The sequence below is a fragment of the Chrysochloris asiatica genome, unplaced genomic scaffold (assembly GCF_000296735.1).
Source record: "Chrysochloris asiatica unplaced genomic scaffold, ChrAsi1.0 scaffold00154, whole genome shotgun sequence".
Taxonomy (NCBI): domain Eukaryota; kingdom Metazoa; phylum Chordata; class Mammalia; order Afrosoricida; family Chrysochloridae; genus Chrysochloris; species Chrysochloris asiatica.
In genome coordinates, this window is record NW_006408672.1 from 334917 (window position 1) to 352769 (window position 17853).

The window sequence follows — 17853 nt, forward strand, 5'->3', positions numbered from 1 at the left end:
AAATCTTTACAGTGAGGATCATTCCCACCCCCTCCATATACAGAGTAGACAGGGATGGGCAACTTGGACATTGGCTACCCAAAATGGGGGACTACAAAGGCAAGAAGTGACTGGCTTACAAGCTTTCAAGAGGGAACCTAGATCCAGAGGGCAGGAGGAAGGTAGAATCTCCACTGAATAGTATTCAATATGTCAAGGCAGGGCTGATGAGAGGAAATGCAGATAGGTCTCTTGTGATACAATAGTGAATAATTGTTATTAGGACTGCTTGTGAGGGTTGGAAATGTAAAGGTAGACGTTTTGTAACAAGGAGGGGAGTGATTAACTTTTCAGTCTAGGAGAGGAGGTCCCTGGGACCATCAATGGAGAAGAGTGGAGAGCGGGAGAAGAGTGGAGAGCAGGACCCTACCCAGAGTAGCAGTGACGCCAGAGATGGAGGCAGAGACGATGATGTGGAGAGATGGAGCAGCTGGGGACTTTAGATCCAGAAGAGGAAGAAGGGCTGTGTGCTGAATACCTGGCGGGGAGTGGGGTGGTGGGGGTGGTGGTAGGCTTGCAGGGTATACCCTTTGGTTGGTTGATGATGCATGGAGGGGACTGTAAGCATGGCAATGAAATGATATACGATGGGATGAATGTAAAACTAATGTTCTCCCATGTAAACTATCAGATTAATTCGCAATAAAACATTAAAAAAAAAAAGTATCCAACCTGAAGGTTCTAGCGGCCAGTCTCAGATCTTCTGGCAAAGATCGCAACCCCATCTGTAGTCACTGAAGGGGACCAGACATGTCCCAAAAGGAGTGTTATGTTTTAAGTCAAAGGAAAAGGCTGTAGGTAGTAGAAGTATGAATGATTTTTTTTTTTTTTCTAAAACCTAATTATTACATAAATATAGTGTAGGAGTGACTAGGTGTTGCAAACAGCTAAGCACTCAGCTGCTAAATGAAAGGCTGGATGTTCAGAAAAAGGCCTGAAGATCTACAACTGTAAAACTCACCTTTGAAAAACCCCATGGAGCCAGTTCTAATGTGGCACCCATGGGGTCACCATGAGTTTGACCTGACTTGAGACAGCATTTGGTTTTGGTAAGTAGTTTGCAATAGTTGGTGGCATGTTGCTTACCTGCATGTTTTCATCCCTCAGACCACCATACCTAGTGTGGCCTCAGGTATGGCAGCGACTTGGCATAGCTCAGGGCAGTCACTGGACTCCCAGGCTACCTGGGATGTACTGGTTTCTTGGTCACCAGAGTTCTGGGGGTACATTCCTGCCTTTCCCTGAAGGGTACATGGGTGGGGTTGGAGGGAGCTCTGGCTGAGCCAGGTCCAGAGGCCCTTACCTGTGAGCACATAGTCATATTTGTTCACATTGTTCAGCTTCAGGCCTTCGTACAACTCGTGCAGCTCACCGGAGTTCAGCACTTGGCCCTTCCAGTGTGCGTAGCCTGAGAGGGAGAGAGCAGGACACATCAGCATCCCACCAGCACATTCCTGGGGATGATGTGGGGGCCCCGAGTATATCCATTTGGTAGCACTCATGAGGGGCAGGCGAGGTCCCAGCAGGCAGGGCTGTCCCACTAACAACCTGTGTTTTGCCCTTGGAAAACCAGCCCCAGCATCCCGTATCCATGAAGAACCCTTCCCACATAGGCACCTCTGAGCTTTCACTTCAGGTCTCTGGGGGATGAGTGATGCACATGCAGGGACTAACTGCCCAGTGGAAGGTCACAGCTGACTGTGAGGGGCTGAATTGTGTCCTAGCTGAATTGAGTTATGTAGAAGTCCTAGCTCCTGTACCTATGAATGTGACCCTGTTGGAAATAGGTGTTTTCTTGGTATGTTAATGAGGTAGGTCCTAAACCTAATCCCTTCTGAGTGGCATCTTATAAAAAGAGCAGAATAGGCAGAGGGAAAGACAGACATCATGTAAGGATGCCTAGACAAGCTGTCCGAAATGCCAAGAGCTATTGTGGCACTTTAGGATAATGCACTGGACCACAAGATCAGTTTGAACCACAAGGCTGGTCGTTCAAACTCGCCAGCTGCTCCTCGAAAATCCTATACAGGGTCACTACAGGTTGGAACCTAGTCAACGGCACTCACAACACAGAAGTTCAAAGAGACAGGTATCTTGCCCCAGAGCAGGAAGTCTAGCCCTGCTGATGTCCTGAGTTTCAGACTCCTGGCCTCTAGAACTGTGAAACAATACATTCCTGTTCTTTAAAGTTGCTGGCCTGGGGTGTCTCCACTCTGGCAGCACCAGGACACTCAGACACACTTTCCCCATCTACACGGATTTCCCAAGAGACTGGGAGGTAGAGGTTGGGGGAAGGTATGGCTCTTATCAGGCAAGGGGAGAACTGGGTTTATGCTTGCTGGGAGCCAGCTCAATAAATAAAAGATCCTGTTGTAAAAATTATCTCTATGCATTTCTTATCACAAGTAAGGCCGTGGTCGAGAATATTCTCTGATAAGGAGTCTGGGAATTGCATCTCCCAGTTCCTTCTCTTAAAATCGTCGTCATAAAGTCATAAAGTCACAGTACTGGGCACACAGTGCAGACGGGAAGAGAGCAGGGCCTCTTGATTACAGCACAAAGGGGTGAACATAGACTTCTGCCCTGCACTGCCACACGTGGATGAAACTGCTGACCGTGGGAGACCAGTGCCTACTAGTGAAACTGACCCTGCCTGCTTTGTCTCTATGTGAGTGAAGTGTCCCTATGCACTGATAGTGTGTGGTCTTTTGGTGGGATTGTAGATTCTGTCATGACAGCAGTAAGACTAGAAGAAATACCCAATGACAGCAATGGTCCCAGTAACTCTTGGGCCTGGTGTGGCCTCCAGGGCTGTGAGCTGGTGGGGTGCCCCTCTGTGTTCTGTAGGCGAAGCTGACTCACCCATGGTTTGGTTGGTTAACTGAGGGAGGGAAGGCTGGGCTTTCTGTGCTGTCTCTGATGGTAGCCCAGCAGGTTTTAGCTCCAGGAAGTCCTGGAGCTGCCACAAAGAACTGCAGGTGGGTCAGGGGTGGAGAAGGAATGGGTCTTTCTGTTCCTTGAATTTCTGAATGTTCTTCCAACAGCTTGGGGCTTAATTTAATTAAGCTAATCAATTAAGTTAATTTCATCTGACAATACGATGTAAAGACTGGCACCATCTGCGGGCAGAGCACTGCTCCCCCTTTTCTTATTACACAAAGGGGGCTCGGAATCCACCCTCCCATTTAGCTGCACCTCCCCCATGATTCATGGGTGCCCAGTACCACATTTACAGATGGGAACACACAGCACAGAGAGGTTGAGTCACCCTGAGAGACACAGCTGCTCTCCACGCCCCCATTCACTAAGGAGTCATGGTCCAGCTGCCCCCCTCATCACCTGAGGAGGAGCTCCAAGGCAAAAAAGGATCAAAATGGTTGGTCTTGTCCACCTGAGAGAGTAGGTAGGGGGTGGTCTGCAGAAGAGCTCAGCCGGCAGGCCTGACCACGGACCTTAGAATGATCTCTGTGCATGACTGCTCCTGGGCTGGTATCTGGGAACTGGCATTTAAGAGTTCCCACCCTGGTGGGGCCCTGTGGGTTAATGCACCAGACTGCAAAGCCATTTGAACTGCAAGGTTGGCAGTTCAAGCTCACCAGCTGCTCCTTGGAAATCCTATGAGTCAGAACCGACTCCACCTAACACCCACAAGGATGACTAGTAACGCAGCCTACAGACCTTTCTCTCCCAGGCCCTTAGGATGGCCAGCCCACTACTAACTAAGAAAGCCTAGAGGCCAGCTAGTTCCAACTCACCCGAGGACATTGACCTGCAGCCCTGGGAGGCCCCCCTCATTTTGGAATCCAAGGCCAAAGGATAGCAAAGTCTGAGCTAGGTATGCTAATATTGAACTAATGCCGAGTACTGCAAAACACAACATTCAACAGGAAATTTGATCCCATCATCTAATATCCAAGTCCATTTGCCTAATGCATATTCATATGTAAAAAAAGAGTTCGTTTTTTTTTTTTTTTTTAAAAAGAGAGCCCAAACAACCAGGAGAATACTAGGATTCAGGGAAGTTCAATGGATCAAGCCTTTTGGGGTACCTTCATGTCTTAGCATATACCACACTCACAGCAGAACCAAGGTAGGCAAGAGTTTTAATAAATATAGCCTTTTCTGCTGAATAGGCAATTTATTCTTCCCTCTCAATGTATAACTTATAATCCCCATATCACACACACACACAAAAGACACCCCAGAGAATTACAGAACATCTCCTCTGTGGGTGAGCTCAGATGGGACACCCGCTGACACTCCACCAGGCTGTCTCCTGAAGGTTCCATGCGCTTGCAGTTAGTTTAGGTTCAAAGTCATTTAAAAGAGGGAACGTGTATTGTTTCTCCTGCCACGACACAGAGTGGTAGAATGGACCCACGTCCTGAGACTTGATGGGTGGGTGGGGAACAGGTTCAGGGATCACTGAGGCCATCGACACACCTTGTTCCAGACAGCATGGATATTTCTGGAGAGCAGGGGCCCTCCCACACCCTGTGAACCAGTCATACTGGTCCAAGATTTCCATGCATAAGAATGACTTTGAGTCCAAGTGCATCCAGACAGACATGCATGCAGCTCTTCTGCAAGGCTGAGTTTGTTCTTTTCTTCTCCCAATTAAAAAATTTCCATGATTTTATTAGAAAACAGGAATTGCATGGCATCATTTCTGCTAGACCTCTTGTGAAAGACTTTTGCATCATTCATGCATTTTAAAAAAACATTTTGTACATGTACAATACTGGGGCATTAATTACATTCACCGGGTTGTGGTACATGCTACCATCACTATCACCCTTAATTATTGCTTCCCCTGAAGCAATAATAGCAACCCATTTCCCCCTCACCCCAATCCCTGGTAACCATTAAGGCTTCAAAAAGTTTGTGGGAAAATAGAACTAAAAGATAATGGAAAATTTGCACATATAATAGAAAAATTTTCTCCGTATATACTTTTGTGCCTATTGTTGTTGTTGTCAGATGCCATCGAGCCAGTACCGACTCACAGCAACCCTATGCACAACAGAACGAAACACTGCCTGATCCTGGGTCAACCTCACAATTGCTGTCACGCTTCAGCCCATTGATGCTACTACCAGTTGGCCAATCCATCTCGCTGGGGGTCTTCCTCTTTTTTGCTGACCCTCCACCTTACCAAACATGATATCCTTCTCCAGAAACTGGTCCCTCTGACAATATGTCTGAAGTATGAGAGATGAAGTTTGGTCATCCTGGTCTCTCCAAGAAGCACTCCGGCTGCACTTCTTCCTACACAGATCTATTGGTTCTTTTGGCAGCCCATGACACTTTCAATATTCTCCAACACTATAACTCAAAAGCATCGATTCTTCTACAGTCTTCCTTATTTACTGTCCAGCTTTCACATGCATGAGATTACTGAAAATACCATGGCTTGGGTCAGGCGTACCTTAGTCCTCAAGCTGACATCTTTGCTCTTTAACACTTTAAAAAGATCTTGTGCACCAGATTTGCCTCTTGCAATACTACGTCCTTTGATTTCTTGACTGCTGCTTCCATGAGTGTTAATAGTTGATCCAAGAAGTATGAAGTCCTTGACAACTTCAACCTTTTCTCCACTGATAAGAATGCTTTTATTGCTCCAGTAGTGAGGATTTTTGTTTTCTTAACATTGAGATGCAATTCACACCGAAGGTTGTGTTCTTCGATCTTCATCAGCATTTTAAGTCCTCTTCACTTTCAGCAAGCAAGGGTGTATCATTTGCATATTGCAGGTTGTTAATGAGTTTTCCTCCAATCCTGATGCCACGTTTATCTTCATAGAATCCAACTTCTCAAATTATTTGCTCAGCATACAGCTTGAATAAGTATGGTAAAAGAATACCACCCTGTCGCACACCCTTTTTAATTTTAAACCAGTTTTCCCATGTTCTGTTCGAACAGCTTCTTCTTGGTCCGTGTCCAGATTCCTCATGAGCACAATTAAGAGTTCATACTTCACAATGTTGTCTATATTTTGTCACGATCCACACAATTGAAAGACTTTGTGTATTCAATAAAGCACAGGTAAACATCTTTCTGGTATTCTCTGCTTTCAGCCAAGATCCACCGGACATCAGCAATGACATCCCCCTCATTCCATGGCCTCTTCTGAATCCGACTTGAACCTCTGGAAGTTTTCTGTCAATGTATCCTTGCAGCCATTTCTGTATTACCTTTAGTAAGACTTTACTCACATGGAATATCAAAGATAATGTCCAATGATTTCTGCATTCTGTTGCATCACCTCTCTTTGGAATAGGCACAAATATGGATCTCTCCCAATCAGTCGACCAGATAGTTGTCTTCCAAATTTCTTGGCAGAGATGAGTGAGTGTCTCCTGTGCTGCCTTACTTTCTTGAAAGATTTAAATTTTATTCCATCAATTCCTGGAGTCTTGTTCTTTGCCAACTCCTCAATGCACCTTGGATTTCTTCCTTCAGTATCATTGGCTCTTGATCATGTGCTACCTCTTGAAATGAATACACATGAACCATTTCCTTTTGGTACAGTGACTGTCTGTATTTCCTCTATCATCTTTTAATGCTCTCTGCATCATTCAATAATTTGTCCAGAGAATCCTTCAGTAATGACAGTTGAGGCTTGAATTTTTTCTTCAGTTCTCCCAGCTTGAGAAATGCTGAGCGTGTTCTTCCCTTTTGGTTTTCTAACTCCAGATCTGTGCACATTTTTTTTCTCAAGCTGACCTTTAAATTTTCTGTTCACATCTATTCCAGACATTTCATGTATGTGGGATCACTAAGAACATGTTCACGATTCAGCTATACCATAGCATGTATCATCAGAACTTCATTTTTCCTTAAGACTGAATAATATTCCAGTGTATGGGTTTGTTCATCTGCTAACCTGTTGGGTGCTTCCACCTTCTGTGAACAGAACTGCAGTGGTGTACAAGGATCTGCTGGACTCCCTGCTTTCAGGACTTTCAGGGCTGTCTCTAGGCCTGGAATTGCTGGGTCACATGTTGACTCGGGTTCTGACCCATAGCAACCCTATATGGGGTTTCCATGGAGCAGCTGGTGAGCTTGAACTGCTGGTCTCCCGGTTCAAGCGGACTTTGCCGTACAGTGCATTATCCAACAGAGCCACAACCAGGAGTCCTAACTTTTTTAGGCATTGGCTTTTACTAGAGAACATCTGACACCCCCTAATGATCCTTGGCAAGATGTACACAGATAGACTACAGGGTTAGTGAATGAGCACCTCTGAGCTAAGCACTACTGCAAACCCTTTACTTGATGTGTCCAATTACTTGTCACCAACCTCAAGGAAAGGAGCCCTAAGGAGCCCTGGTAGTGTAGTGGATTACTAGCTGGGCTGCTAACCACAAGGTCAGTAGTTCGAATCTACCAGTTGCTCTGCAGGACAAAGATGAGGCTTTCTGCTCCCATAAACATTTACAGCCTTAGAAACCCTATACAGGGCTGTTATGAGTCAGAACCAACTCCATAGCACATCGCCGCCACCACCCCTGGAGGAGGGGCTGTGATCACCAACCTTGTTTGTTTTTTTATTACTTACATAAAATTTTTAATATTTGCATAGCAAAGATATGATACATTTGGTGTAGTGTTGTAGGATAAATACTGGGATGCTAACTGCAAGGTTGGTGGTTCAAACCCACCAGTTGCTCCTTGGAAACCCAACCTAGGGTTTCTATGAGTTAGAACCAACTCACCCACTTGACAGCACTTAACATGTTAAGAAAGAAAATAAATAATAGACAAAGAAAAATAGTTGCAACATATATGATGAAATGCTTTATCCTGAAAATTAATAGGAAATGCAACAACAACACAAGAAATTTCACAGAATAGGAAACCCAATTAAATAGAAAAGCCAATAAAAAGCAGGAAAGGACACTCACCCTCATTAATTGTTGTTATATGGCATCACTGACACTGACCTCATTTTACAGTAGGAAACTGAGTTACTGAGGTTGTCACCTATTTCTGGTCACATAGCTACAGGAGCTGGGATTCAAATGCAAGCAGTCTGTACTTGAAGATGATTGTTTTAGACTGGTCTAAGGTCATACTCCTGCTGTGGAACTGTAGGATAAGCACTGAACTGCTAACTGTAAGGATGGCACCAGCCGCTCCTTGGAAACCCTATGCAGGGTGGTCACTATGAGTAAGAATCAACTCAACGGCACATAACAACAAGGTCATACCACTCTGATAATGCCCAATCTCTTCTGATCTTGGAAGCTGAGCAGGGTCAGACCTAGTTAGTATTTGGATGGGAGTATTATGGATGGAACTGTATCCCCCACAAAGGTAGGTTGAAGTCTTAACCCTCTTACTTGTGAATGTGACCTTGTTTGGGAAATGGGTCGTTAAAGATGTTACCAGTTAGGTTCATATGAGCTTAAGCTGGAACACGGTGGATTCTAGTTCAATCTGTGTAGTGATTTTATAAAAGAGAAGACATAAAGACAGAGAGACAGAAGAAAGATACTACACGAAGACAGATGGAGACATTTGTTTACAAGCCAAGCAAGGAACGCCAAGCATTGCTGGCCAACCACCAGAAGCTTGGTGAGAGACATGGAAGGATGTTTCCTTAGAGCCTTTGGAGGGAGCCCTGACAACACTTTCATTTGGACTTCTACTTCCAAAGAATACACATTCTTGTGGTTTCAGGTCCTCCAGTGTGTGATGTTTCGTTATGACAGCCCCGGGACACCTATATGATGAGACTTTTGTAAAGTCTTCATTTCCTGCCCTTAAGAAGAGCAGAACCCCCATCCTTAAACACCCACCCTTTACACCCACTCTTAATGGTCTGATTACTCCTCTGACCAAGGCATTACCTGTGTGGTTTGAAAACTGCACAGAGTTAACGGCATCAATTTCAAATCCCAGCACCTGCAAGACAGAAAAGGGACTGGGTGTAAGACAGTGGTGGCTTGCACTACATTTAAACTACATGGGCCCAGGAACTGGAGAAGCCGGACACCCTCAAGGCCACTGAAGGGGAGAGTCACAATGTTGGAACAGGAGCTACATTTTGGCCCGAATAAACAGTATATAGCTCAGGGATCTCTGTACCCAGTAGTAATAGACCCCGCTCTCTCCTTTATTCAGGAAAGACACCAGGGACCAACCAGCCAGCAGGGCAGTCTTAGAACTCAGAACAGCCAGCTAAACCACATGGAAGAGGTGCCTTAGGATCATTTCTGAAATTCCCCAAGCCAAACAGCCCAGGGAAACGCCTGTCTGTCTGGACAAAGGACAATGGACAAAGACTGTCTTTCTGCGAGGACCCTGGCTTGGAGCCCTAGTCTCTGTGGGGGAGCAGCACATGAGCCAATTGGGCAGAAGGGACGGCCCACGCCTGTGCCTGTGGTACCCTTGCCTACAGCCACGCCCAGTCACAAATGGCCCACCAATGAGGTATTTAATGCTGTATTAAGCCAGATCTCCCAGCCCTCACTGGGTTCAATTCAGCTACCAAGGATTCAGCCCCTTTGAGTCCTGCTTAGCCAGGACAGAGTCCACCTGTTGCCCGACCTCCACTTAATGAGCCCCAGAATATTTCTCCAGAGAGGGCAAAACTCAGCCTCTTCTAACACTGGGAAGTCAAAGTCACTGAAAGGGTTCTGAGAGAGCAGGAAGGGAAGAAGGATCTCTTACCACAGGGCCACACCAGAGAAGTTTTTATGGGGAAAAAAATTAAAGATATCACTAAGTTAAAAAGCTAATTAAAAAAAAAAAATAGAAGCAGGAGCTCTTCTTTAATGAAAGAGAAGAAAAGTTAAGCTGCTGTCTACACAAGCAAACACTGGCAGTTGTTTGCCGCACAATATGGGACATGGGATTTTTCTTTTGCTAAGCTTTAACCCTATTGCTGTCAAGTCGACCCTGACTCATGGTGACTGTGTGTCACAGTACAATTAACTATGCTCATTGCTTGATTTTCCGGAAGCAGACTGTCAGGTGTTTCTTCTGAAGTGTCTCTAGGTGGACTTGAACCTCCAACTTCTCTGAGGTTAACAGTTTGCTCTATCACAGGTCTCCTGGTTTTCAACATTGAACAGTGAGTGGTCCACTTCAGCTACTCTTATTGGCAGGGCCCATCCCCTCTAGAACTATTACAAATAGACCCAAGACAATGGCCTCCTCCCCAATGCTCAGATTGCCCACCCCTCATCCCTAACTGCTTGAGGAACTCCCACCAAGCCAGAGTCTTTGTCTAGAGCCTGGTGTCCAGGTTGAGAAAAAAAATCCATTGGACGTTCTATTACCCACTACCTACCATGGGGCAGAGGTAGAGCAAACTGAAACCGTGGGTGGCCAGATCACCTACTCTAGGGGAAGGCAGGTATATTTGATCTGTTGGCTCTATCTTCCCGAGTCTAGGGAGTTTTCAGCACAGCGATCCTAGGTCTGAAAGACCACTGCACTCCAGGCTCTTGTTTCTTGGTATAACGTGACTCTTTCTCTGCTTACTTCTCACAAGCAGAGGAAGTCAAAAGAAGACAAAAACCCAATGAGTATTAGAGCCCTTTCAAGTCAACTGCCAAGACTTCTGGTTGAGCACAGCAGAATGACCTTTAGATTTTCTCCACCCCAAAATTTCCAGAAAATTATAGCAAAGGGATTTTCAAATCCCAACCCCACAAGAAAAACGAAAGGGAAATAGTCTACAGGGGAAAGCCTGAGAAAATGAGGGCCACCTCACTAACAGAGCCCCCTGGGGACAGAGAACAAGAACATGCGTATTTGTGTATGAAAGAGAAATAAACAGAGTGTGTGTGCGTGAGTAGACAGAGAAACAGAGGCAGCATGTATATGAGAGAGTGAGACAGAATGTGTTTGTGTGTGAAAGGGTATATGTGTGTGTAAGAGAGCAAGTGTACACAAACCAAAGAGATACTAAGAAAAACAGTAAGAGAAGTGTATGTGCAAGAGGGAGCATGTGAGAGAGTGAGAGTGTGACAGAGACCAACAGAGAGAAAGAGTGCATATGACAGAGAGAGAACAAACTAAAACCAAGGAGAAGGGGTGACCTGTCAGCCACCTTCCCCAGTGGCCCGTGACCCTCACCACTCTGCCATTTTGCTCTGGCCGACCTTGCCGCCTCCTGTGCACCAACAATTTTCTAACCCCTCTTTTCCCTCTTCACCAGAACACCAACCAACCATGCTTCACTTAATGTTCAAAATGAGGCATATTTTCTGGGATGTCAGCAATCAGGAGAATGATTGCCTCCGGGAAGGAGAAAGGGGGCAGTGAGTGGGAAGGAGGGGCTTCTGAGTGGTCATGATCTATTTCTCCATGTAGGTTATGTTGCTGGTATGTTGCCTTTTGTGATAATTCACTGAACTGTACACTTATGATGATTTGTATTCACCCAGCCCTTTCAACACAAAAATTAAAGCCAGTTTATCATTACTTACAGCAAAGAAACAAATGTTAAAATTGGCATTTTGCAAACTGACTTGCCTGACTTCATGGCCCCTAAACACTAAATTAAAATTCTAATCAACTCTGAAGGAACAGATTTGAAGCAATGATGACACAAATCTTGAAAATTCTCCCAAAAATGTTCTGCTCCATTGCTTCTATGTGTGTAGATAATTAATCCTTTGGAATTGGCAAATTTACCCGAGAATGAAGTTGCTATTTTCTGCTTTTAAATCCTATATAGCTAAGCCCCTAGGCTGGCATCTCTGTTTCATATACCACAAGCCAAATCGGCTTATTAATAAGCATCACATGAACAGCTCCAGTCTACCTATCAAAACTGCATGTGCCAGACTGAGCCAGACTCGGAAGACTGAAGACAAAGCGGAGGAACGGCGCTTCAAGATGAGAGCTATTAAGCTCTTTCCTTTAGCTCAAACCCGCCCTTCCTTCCAAACTTAGCTTTGGGATACTGGGACTGGCACTATGGGAACCACATCCCTGCTTGGCAGTGGCTCTCACCGGGCACTGCCAATAGAGAGAGTCAATGAAGCTCAAAGGTTGGGGGAGGTAGAAGGGATCTACTCCCAGTCAGCTTCAACCTGGTAGCATTCTCCTTCACCAGGCTGTACTCTTCCTCAGCCCAGCTCCTCGCCCCCGTGGCACACTTCTTCACCCCGGCAGTGAGTTCCTTCCCATAGCAACCACTGAATCTACTTTGCGTTTTTCCATATCTTGCAGATCCCAGCATAAGCCAGCCAGTGTCCCCTTGACTCAGTTTTTAAATTCTGATGACCCTAACCTCTTCTCTTTGATTCCACAACCCTAGTAACGCCAGCTGTTTAAAGCCAGTGCTGGGGTGCCAGCAGATGCCTCCCCATAGCATCTTTGTGTTTGCCCCCGTATAGTGCGGGGAGCAGACCCAAGTTCCTGCTACTCAATACCCTTCTTCACATGAATCACTTTATATGGGAACACTGCCCCATGGATCACCCCTAATCCAAGGTCAGAAATCCATTTTTTAAACCTAAGAAGTCGGATAGCATCAATGACCACAGTAGCACCCAGCCTCCTCAAGAAGCCTCAGAAAAGCACAGAAATTGTCCATACAAACTCTGGAAGAGACAGCAGAAGTTCGTTCAAACATCCTGGGATCCCCAAATCATTCTTACAATGGTCTCAGGTGGAATCAAGGACACGCATGAGGAGATGGTCAGATTTCAACTAGGATGGTCTCCAGTAACATTTTCTAACTGGCTTGCCACTTTGACAAACACAGACACACACAAGAAGTAAAACAAAGTATTTCCCAAAATAAGCAAGATTTGAATGACACACGACCATCTATACTGTGGCATACATCCCACTGCCATGAAGAAACTAGCCCTCTTAGACAAGAGGTCTGATGAATGAAGCAAGACTCTGCTCACCTACTACAGTAAAGCCACAGCGTCATTCTAGTTACCAAGGAAAACTAGATTAACTGAACAGGTAACTGTAAGAGTAATTAATGCTGAGGAGACAGAGACACTCACTCAGCTCAAAGGAGCACATAGACTCAAGAGCCAGCCAAAACCCAGCAACGTCTATGGTATCAGACCTGCTATGCTTTCAAGCCTGCATGTGGCAGGGGTTCCCACAACCAGCTGAATGAATAGAAATGTAGACATGCACAGCGTATGTAGGAGTACAGATATGTGCACTGTATGCAGGCAGTGCAGACGTGCATAAGCAGAATAGACGTGTGTTATAGCTAAAAAGTGTAGATATATGTGCTGCATAAATAAGCATGTGTGCTGTATACAGGCAGTGTAGATGAACACTCCATGTGGAGGCAACAGACATACGAGCCATATACAGGCCCTGCAGATGTGCCCACTATATACAGACCTCACAGATATGTGCACCACGTACAGTAAGCCTAGAAGTGTGACTATGTTCAGGAAGTACTTGTCTCCTGCCAAGGGAGGAAACTGTTCAGGCCACTTCCCACCGGATGGTCAAAGCAATCCTAGGCAGAGATCAGGACAGTGGGATGACTCAGAAATAGCTCCAACTTCCTGCCTGCCCCCAACAGACACATGGTATCCAGGGGGAAACATCTGGAATAATCAGTGCACATGTGCACCTGGGGAGCACACGTGCAAATGCTCATTAGTTGCTCTGCAATAAAGTGCAATAACAAAATGAACTGAGGATGCAATAAAAGCTCTCCAATCTGGCTCCTTCTCTGGAGCACGGTGGCTGCCACATGCTCCCCACACTAACCCCATTCTTTTGGCTCAGACTTCAGTACACCTTCTCCAGAGGGCAGCCCCACGTGCTTGCTGCCTCAAGGGTGCTGTGTCTCCCAGCATCAGCACCCGCCTCCGCTCCCGCCACTCATAGCACAGGGAGACATGGTCATTAACTCAGCAGCACAGCCGAGCCGCCCTCATCCAGAGAGACACGTAAGCTCAAGAGCAGCAGGAATCGCAGGAACATTCCAGACAGAATATTCCAGTACAGTACCGCTCCCCACCCACACCAGTGGCTCAGTGGTGGGCACCAGGTGATACCTAACCTCTCTGTGGCTTGTTTAGCAAGATCTTTAGCCATTTTCATAGAAAATATCAAAAAGCAGGAACTAGAGAGTGTCACAAGACTTGTCATGCTGGTAACCTCAGAGCAGTCTGCCTGTCCTACACCACCTACTACTGGTCAGCCTCATACTTCAGCTTAATCCCCCTCCTTCCTTCTCTGACCTGAGATGCCTTCTCTGTGTGCCAGTCGGAGTCCTGCTGATTCTCCGACTCTCCTTAGGTCCCCACTGCCACTGTCATTCTCTGTGTGTCACTGCTTCAGGAATGCCAGTCCTTAACTCCTGGGACAGTGTACCCTGTAGACAGCACCCCCAGGGGCTGTGTGTTAGCTGGTGAGGTTCCACCAAGCACTGGGATTCACTGCAGAGCCCTCAAGAGAAGAAGAGGTCTCCTCTCAAGCTCCTGGCAGCAAGTAGGCTGAAGAAAGCCAGCAGGTCTTGAGGTGGGTTCCACTAAGACAGGACTGTGGTTCCCAGGACTGTTCTGTGTACTCACCAGGCACTGAGGGTCATAAAGAACCAAGTGAGTGAGCAGCTGGTCATCCCCAAAGCCCACCACTTACACAGATGGCTCAGAAGTCCTTAGATAAGCAGAAATGGGGGCTAGTGAGGTGTGCAGCTATCACCAGAGTGGAGCTCCTGACCTGGTGAGACCTCGCCTGCACCCTTCCTCTCACAGTGTGGACCTCACTCATACCAGGTCATCTGCCTGGATACTCTTCCCCAGCCAGTCAGACAGATTACCAAGTGCTGAGTCTCGCTGCATCCTGACCTGACTGGCTATCCTCCCAGACCCATCCAGGACCCATGCCAGCCCGTCCTCGAGCTTCCCGGTCACTGGGTCAGTGCTGCACTCATGGAGAGATGAGCTCCCTTGGCCATCTGGTCACTACTGTAACCTCAGAACCTGGCCCAACAGTCAACATGTCCCCCAACAAATACCAGACTGGTTTTAGGCATGGAGGGAACAATGGAGAACAGAGCACATGAAACCCCTGCCTGAGGGAAGCCTACACTCGGTGAGGAGAAACCGTGAATACCACAGGACAAAAGGACAGTATCAGGAAAGGAAGCACTGAAGTTCTGGTACTCCCTAGAATACAGGGCCCAATAGGTCATGGGAGGTGGGGGTGTGGGAAGGGGGAGATCACTGTTCCTCTCTATCTTGACAACAGACCCATTCACAGGATGCTTTTCTATTTTTAACCTGAGTGCTCCTGAGTGCAAAGGGGTGGGTGGAACTCTTGCTAACTTGACCATGGACAATAGTTGGGACAACTTGCATTCCCTTGCCTGGGTGAAGGAGGAGGGCAGTCTAGACCACTCGTAGTGGTCTAGATCTAGCAGTCCTCTGACCCCACCCACCTTATCTAGTGTCCTAGGGCTAACGTAACCAAGCACCACAAATGGGGCGGTTCAGCCTAACAACAGAGATTTATCTCTCACAGTTCTGGACACCAGAAGTCTGAAGTCAGGGTGTGACCCAGGGTCATGCTCTTCTGAAGACTCTAGGGAGGGGTATGGACTCTCCCAGCTCTTGGGAGTCCCAAGCATTCTTTGGCTTATAGCTGCATCATTACGATCTCTGCCTCTGTGGTCACATGACCATCTTGCCTCTGCAGTGTTGTTTCTCTCTGTCCCTGTCTCTTGTCATCCTATGAGCTAACGGTCCCAAAGGGACTCCAATATGACTTCCGGTCCTACTGCATGTGACCTCAAGTTAGTCTGATAATCTGTATTGACTCTATTTCCAAACAAGGTCATGTTCACACATACAGGGGGTTAGGATTTCAACATCTATTTTGAGGGCACAAATCAACCCACAATGCATCCCACTCTTACACAGTGTGACTGAGTCCCAGGGGTCCAGGGCCAGATGTGGATCCAGCAACTGCAATCCTGCCCAGGGTCCAGGCAGGACATGGACTGGCACCCGGAATCCCACCCAGGCCTAGCCAACGAAGCACCCACCCACAGCCTGCCACCACAAAGTGAGACTGCGTGCAGTCAGCCGATATACCCCCTGTGGTGTATGAAATTACTTAATATGGCCCTTCTAGCCATGCAGAAAGGAGTCCTGGTGTGGTGACATAGGATAAGCCAGATCAATGTGAATGGCAAAGTTGGTGGTTCAAATTCACTAGCTGCTCCTCAGAAGTTGGCTATGTGACGGAACCAACTCAGTGGCATTCAACAACAGCCATGCATGAGAGGTCCTGGTGGCACAGTGAGTGATTAAGCCCTTTGACTGCAAGAGATGGCTGAGGTGGTGCTTACTGACTCACAGAGCTACAAGCTGGAACACCTGCCTGAGAAGATCCTAAGGAGGGTCTTACAGGAGAAGTTAAGAAGTGGTCCTGCACGAAGAGTTGTATTCTGAATTGTTCCTGAGTTGTTCCACACTGTTGTTGATAAGTGCTGTCCACTTGTTCTGACTCAGCGACCCTGAATTGGGTTTCTGAGGAGCAGCTAGTGGGTTTGAACCACCCACCTAGTTCAGCAGTCTAGTGCTTATCCTACGGTACCACACTAGGACTCCTATAAATTCCCTAGTAAACCACTTAGATGTAATCATAGTTTGTGAGTTCGGTGAGACCTTGCAACAAATTACTGAACCCAAAGATGGAATGTGGGGAGAACATTAAGGGACAGGGGAGTAGTTGGTGTTACAGATGAAGAGGTACAGCAGTTTGGAAAAGTTTTTTTAAGGGAAGACATCTTAGTAAACAGCTTTGTGGCAACTCATAAAATAAATTACTCATTTACCCCCAGACACAGCAAATGTGCGGCACCTGGCATGGTCTCTTCCTTGCAGTTGCCGGCTGAGTAATGTGGGTTTTCTCGGATTTCCCTGCATTTACCAAGATTCTGATTAGTCACGAGAGAGTGAGCTGGGTAAGGAAGTGCCAAAAGTCTGTTGGCTCAACAAGCAGATGTCCTGTCCTTGCACGTGACATCACCAGAATCTGTGCTCTCCCATTCACAATGTCTAGTAAGAGCCTTGGCCACCTGCATGATGAGCTCGTGGTCACAGTGGGCCTCTGCATACATCACCAATGTTCAGGGCTCTGGTCTTCAGCCGCTGAGCCTCATGACTGAAACGAACTCACGGAGCAGAACAGTGGGGCCAGTTTACAAAATGCTAGTGAGATAAACCATATGTCTTTGAATCAATATGTCACTTTACGTGCCACAAAGGAAAAATAAATAAAACCTCACCAATGAACCAATGGCAACTGTTCATCAATAAGCATCCGATCCCAGACATACTAAAATGTGAAAATAGTCACATTTCAGAATTGAGGACAAACTAAATTGTCATCATCCACACAGGGAACTTATATGCCAAACGTGGCTTATCTGCATGTTAAGGCCAGGTGCACCATTATAAGGGGACTGAGTCAGAAGGAACTGTACTGATTTCCTGGACTGTTGTAACAATAAACTACTTGACTTAAAGCAACAGCAATTTATTGTTTCCTGGTTCTGGAGGCCAGAAGTCCCCAGTCAAGGGGTCTCCTCTGAAAGCTGTCGAGGAGAATCCGTTCTTGTACCTTCAGCTTCTGGTGGTGGTTACCAGCAATTCTTGGCTTGCAGACCTCTCACTCTGGCTTTTCCTCCACTGTCATATGGGGATCTTTTCTCAATGTACCTCCTCTTCTTTACCAGGACACAACTGTTGTTGGATGCTACTGAGTCCTGCCCCATAGGGTTGTCTTGGCTGTGACGTTTATAGGAGCAGATCCTCAGGTCTTTCTCCTGCAAAGCTACTGGGTAGGTTT

The 17853-nt window shown here is 46.6% G+C and overlaps 1 protein-coding gene across 1 annotated transcript in view; it reads right to left on the minus strand.

The window, feature by feature from the left end:
- The window catches only part of PDXK (pyridoxal (pyridoxine, vitamin B6) kinase), a 40150-nt gene that overhangs the window by 10780 nt on the left and 11517 nt on the right, over positions 1-17853 (minus strand). The window contains exons 2-3 of the mRNA XM_006870812.1: positions 8895-8949; positions 1343-1447 (exon numbers count right to left, since the gene is read on the minus strand). Of these exons, the coding sequence (XP_006870874.1) occupies positions 1343-1447; positions 8895-8949 (160 nt within the window). The remainder of the gene's footprint in view (positions 1-1342; positions 1448-8894; positions 8950-17853) is intronic.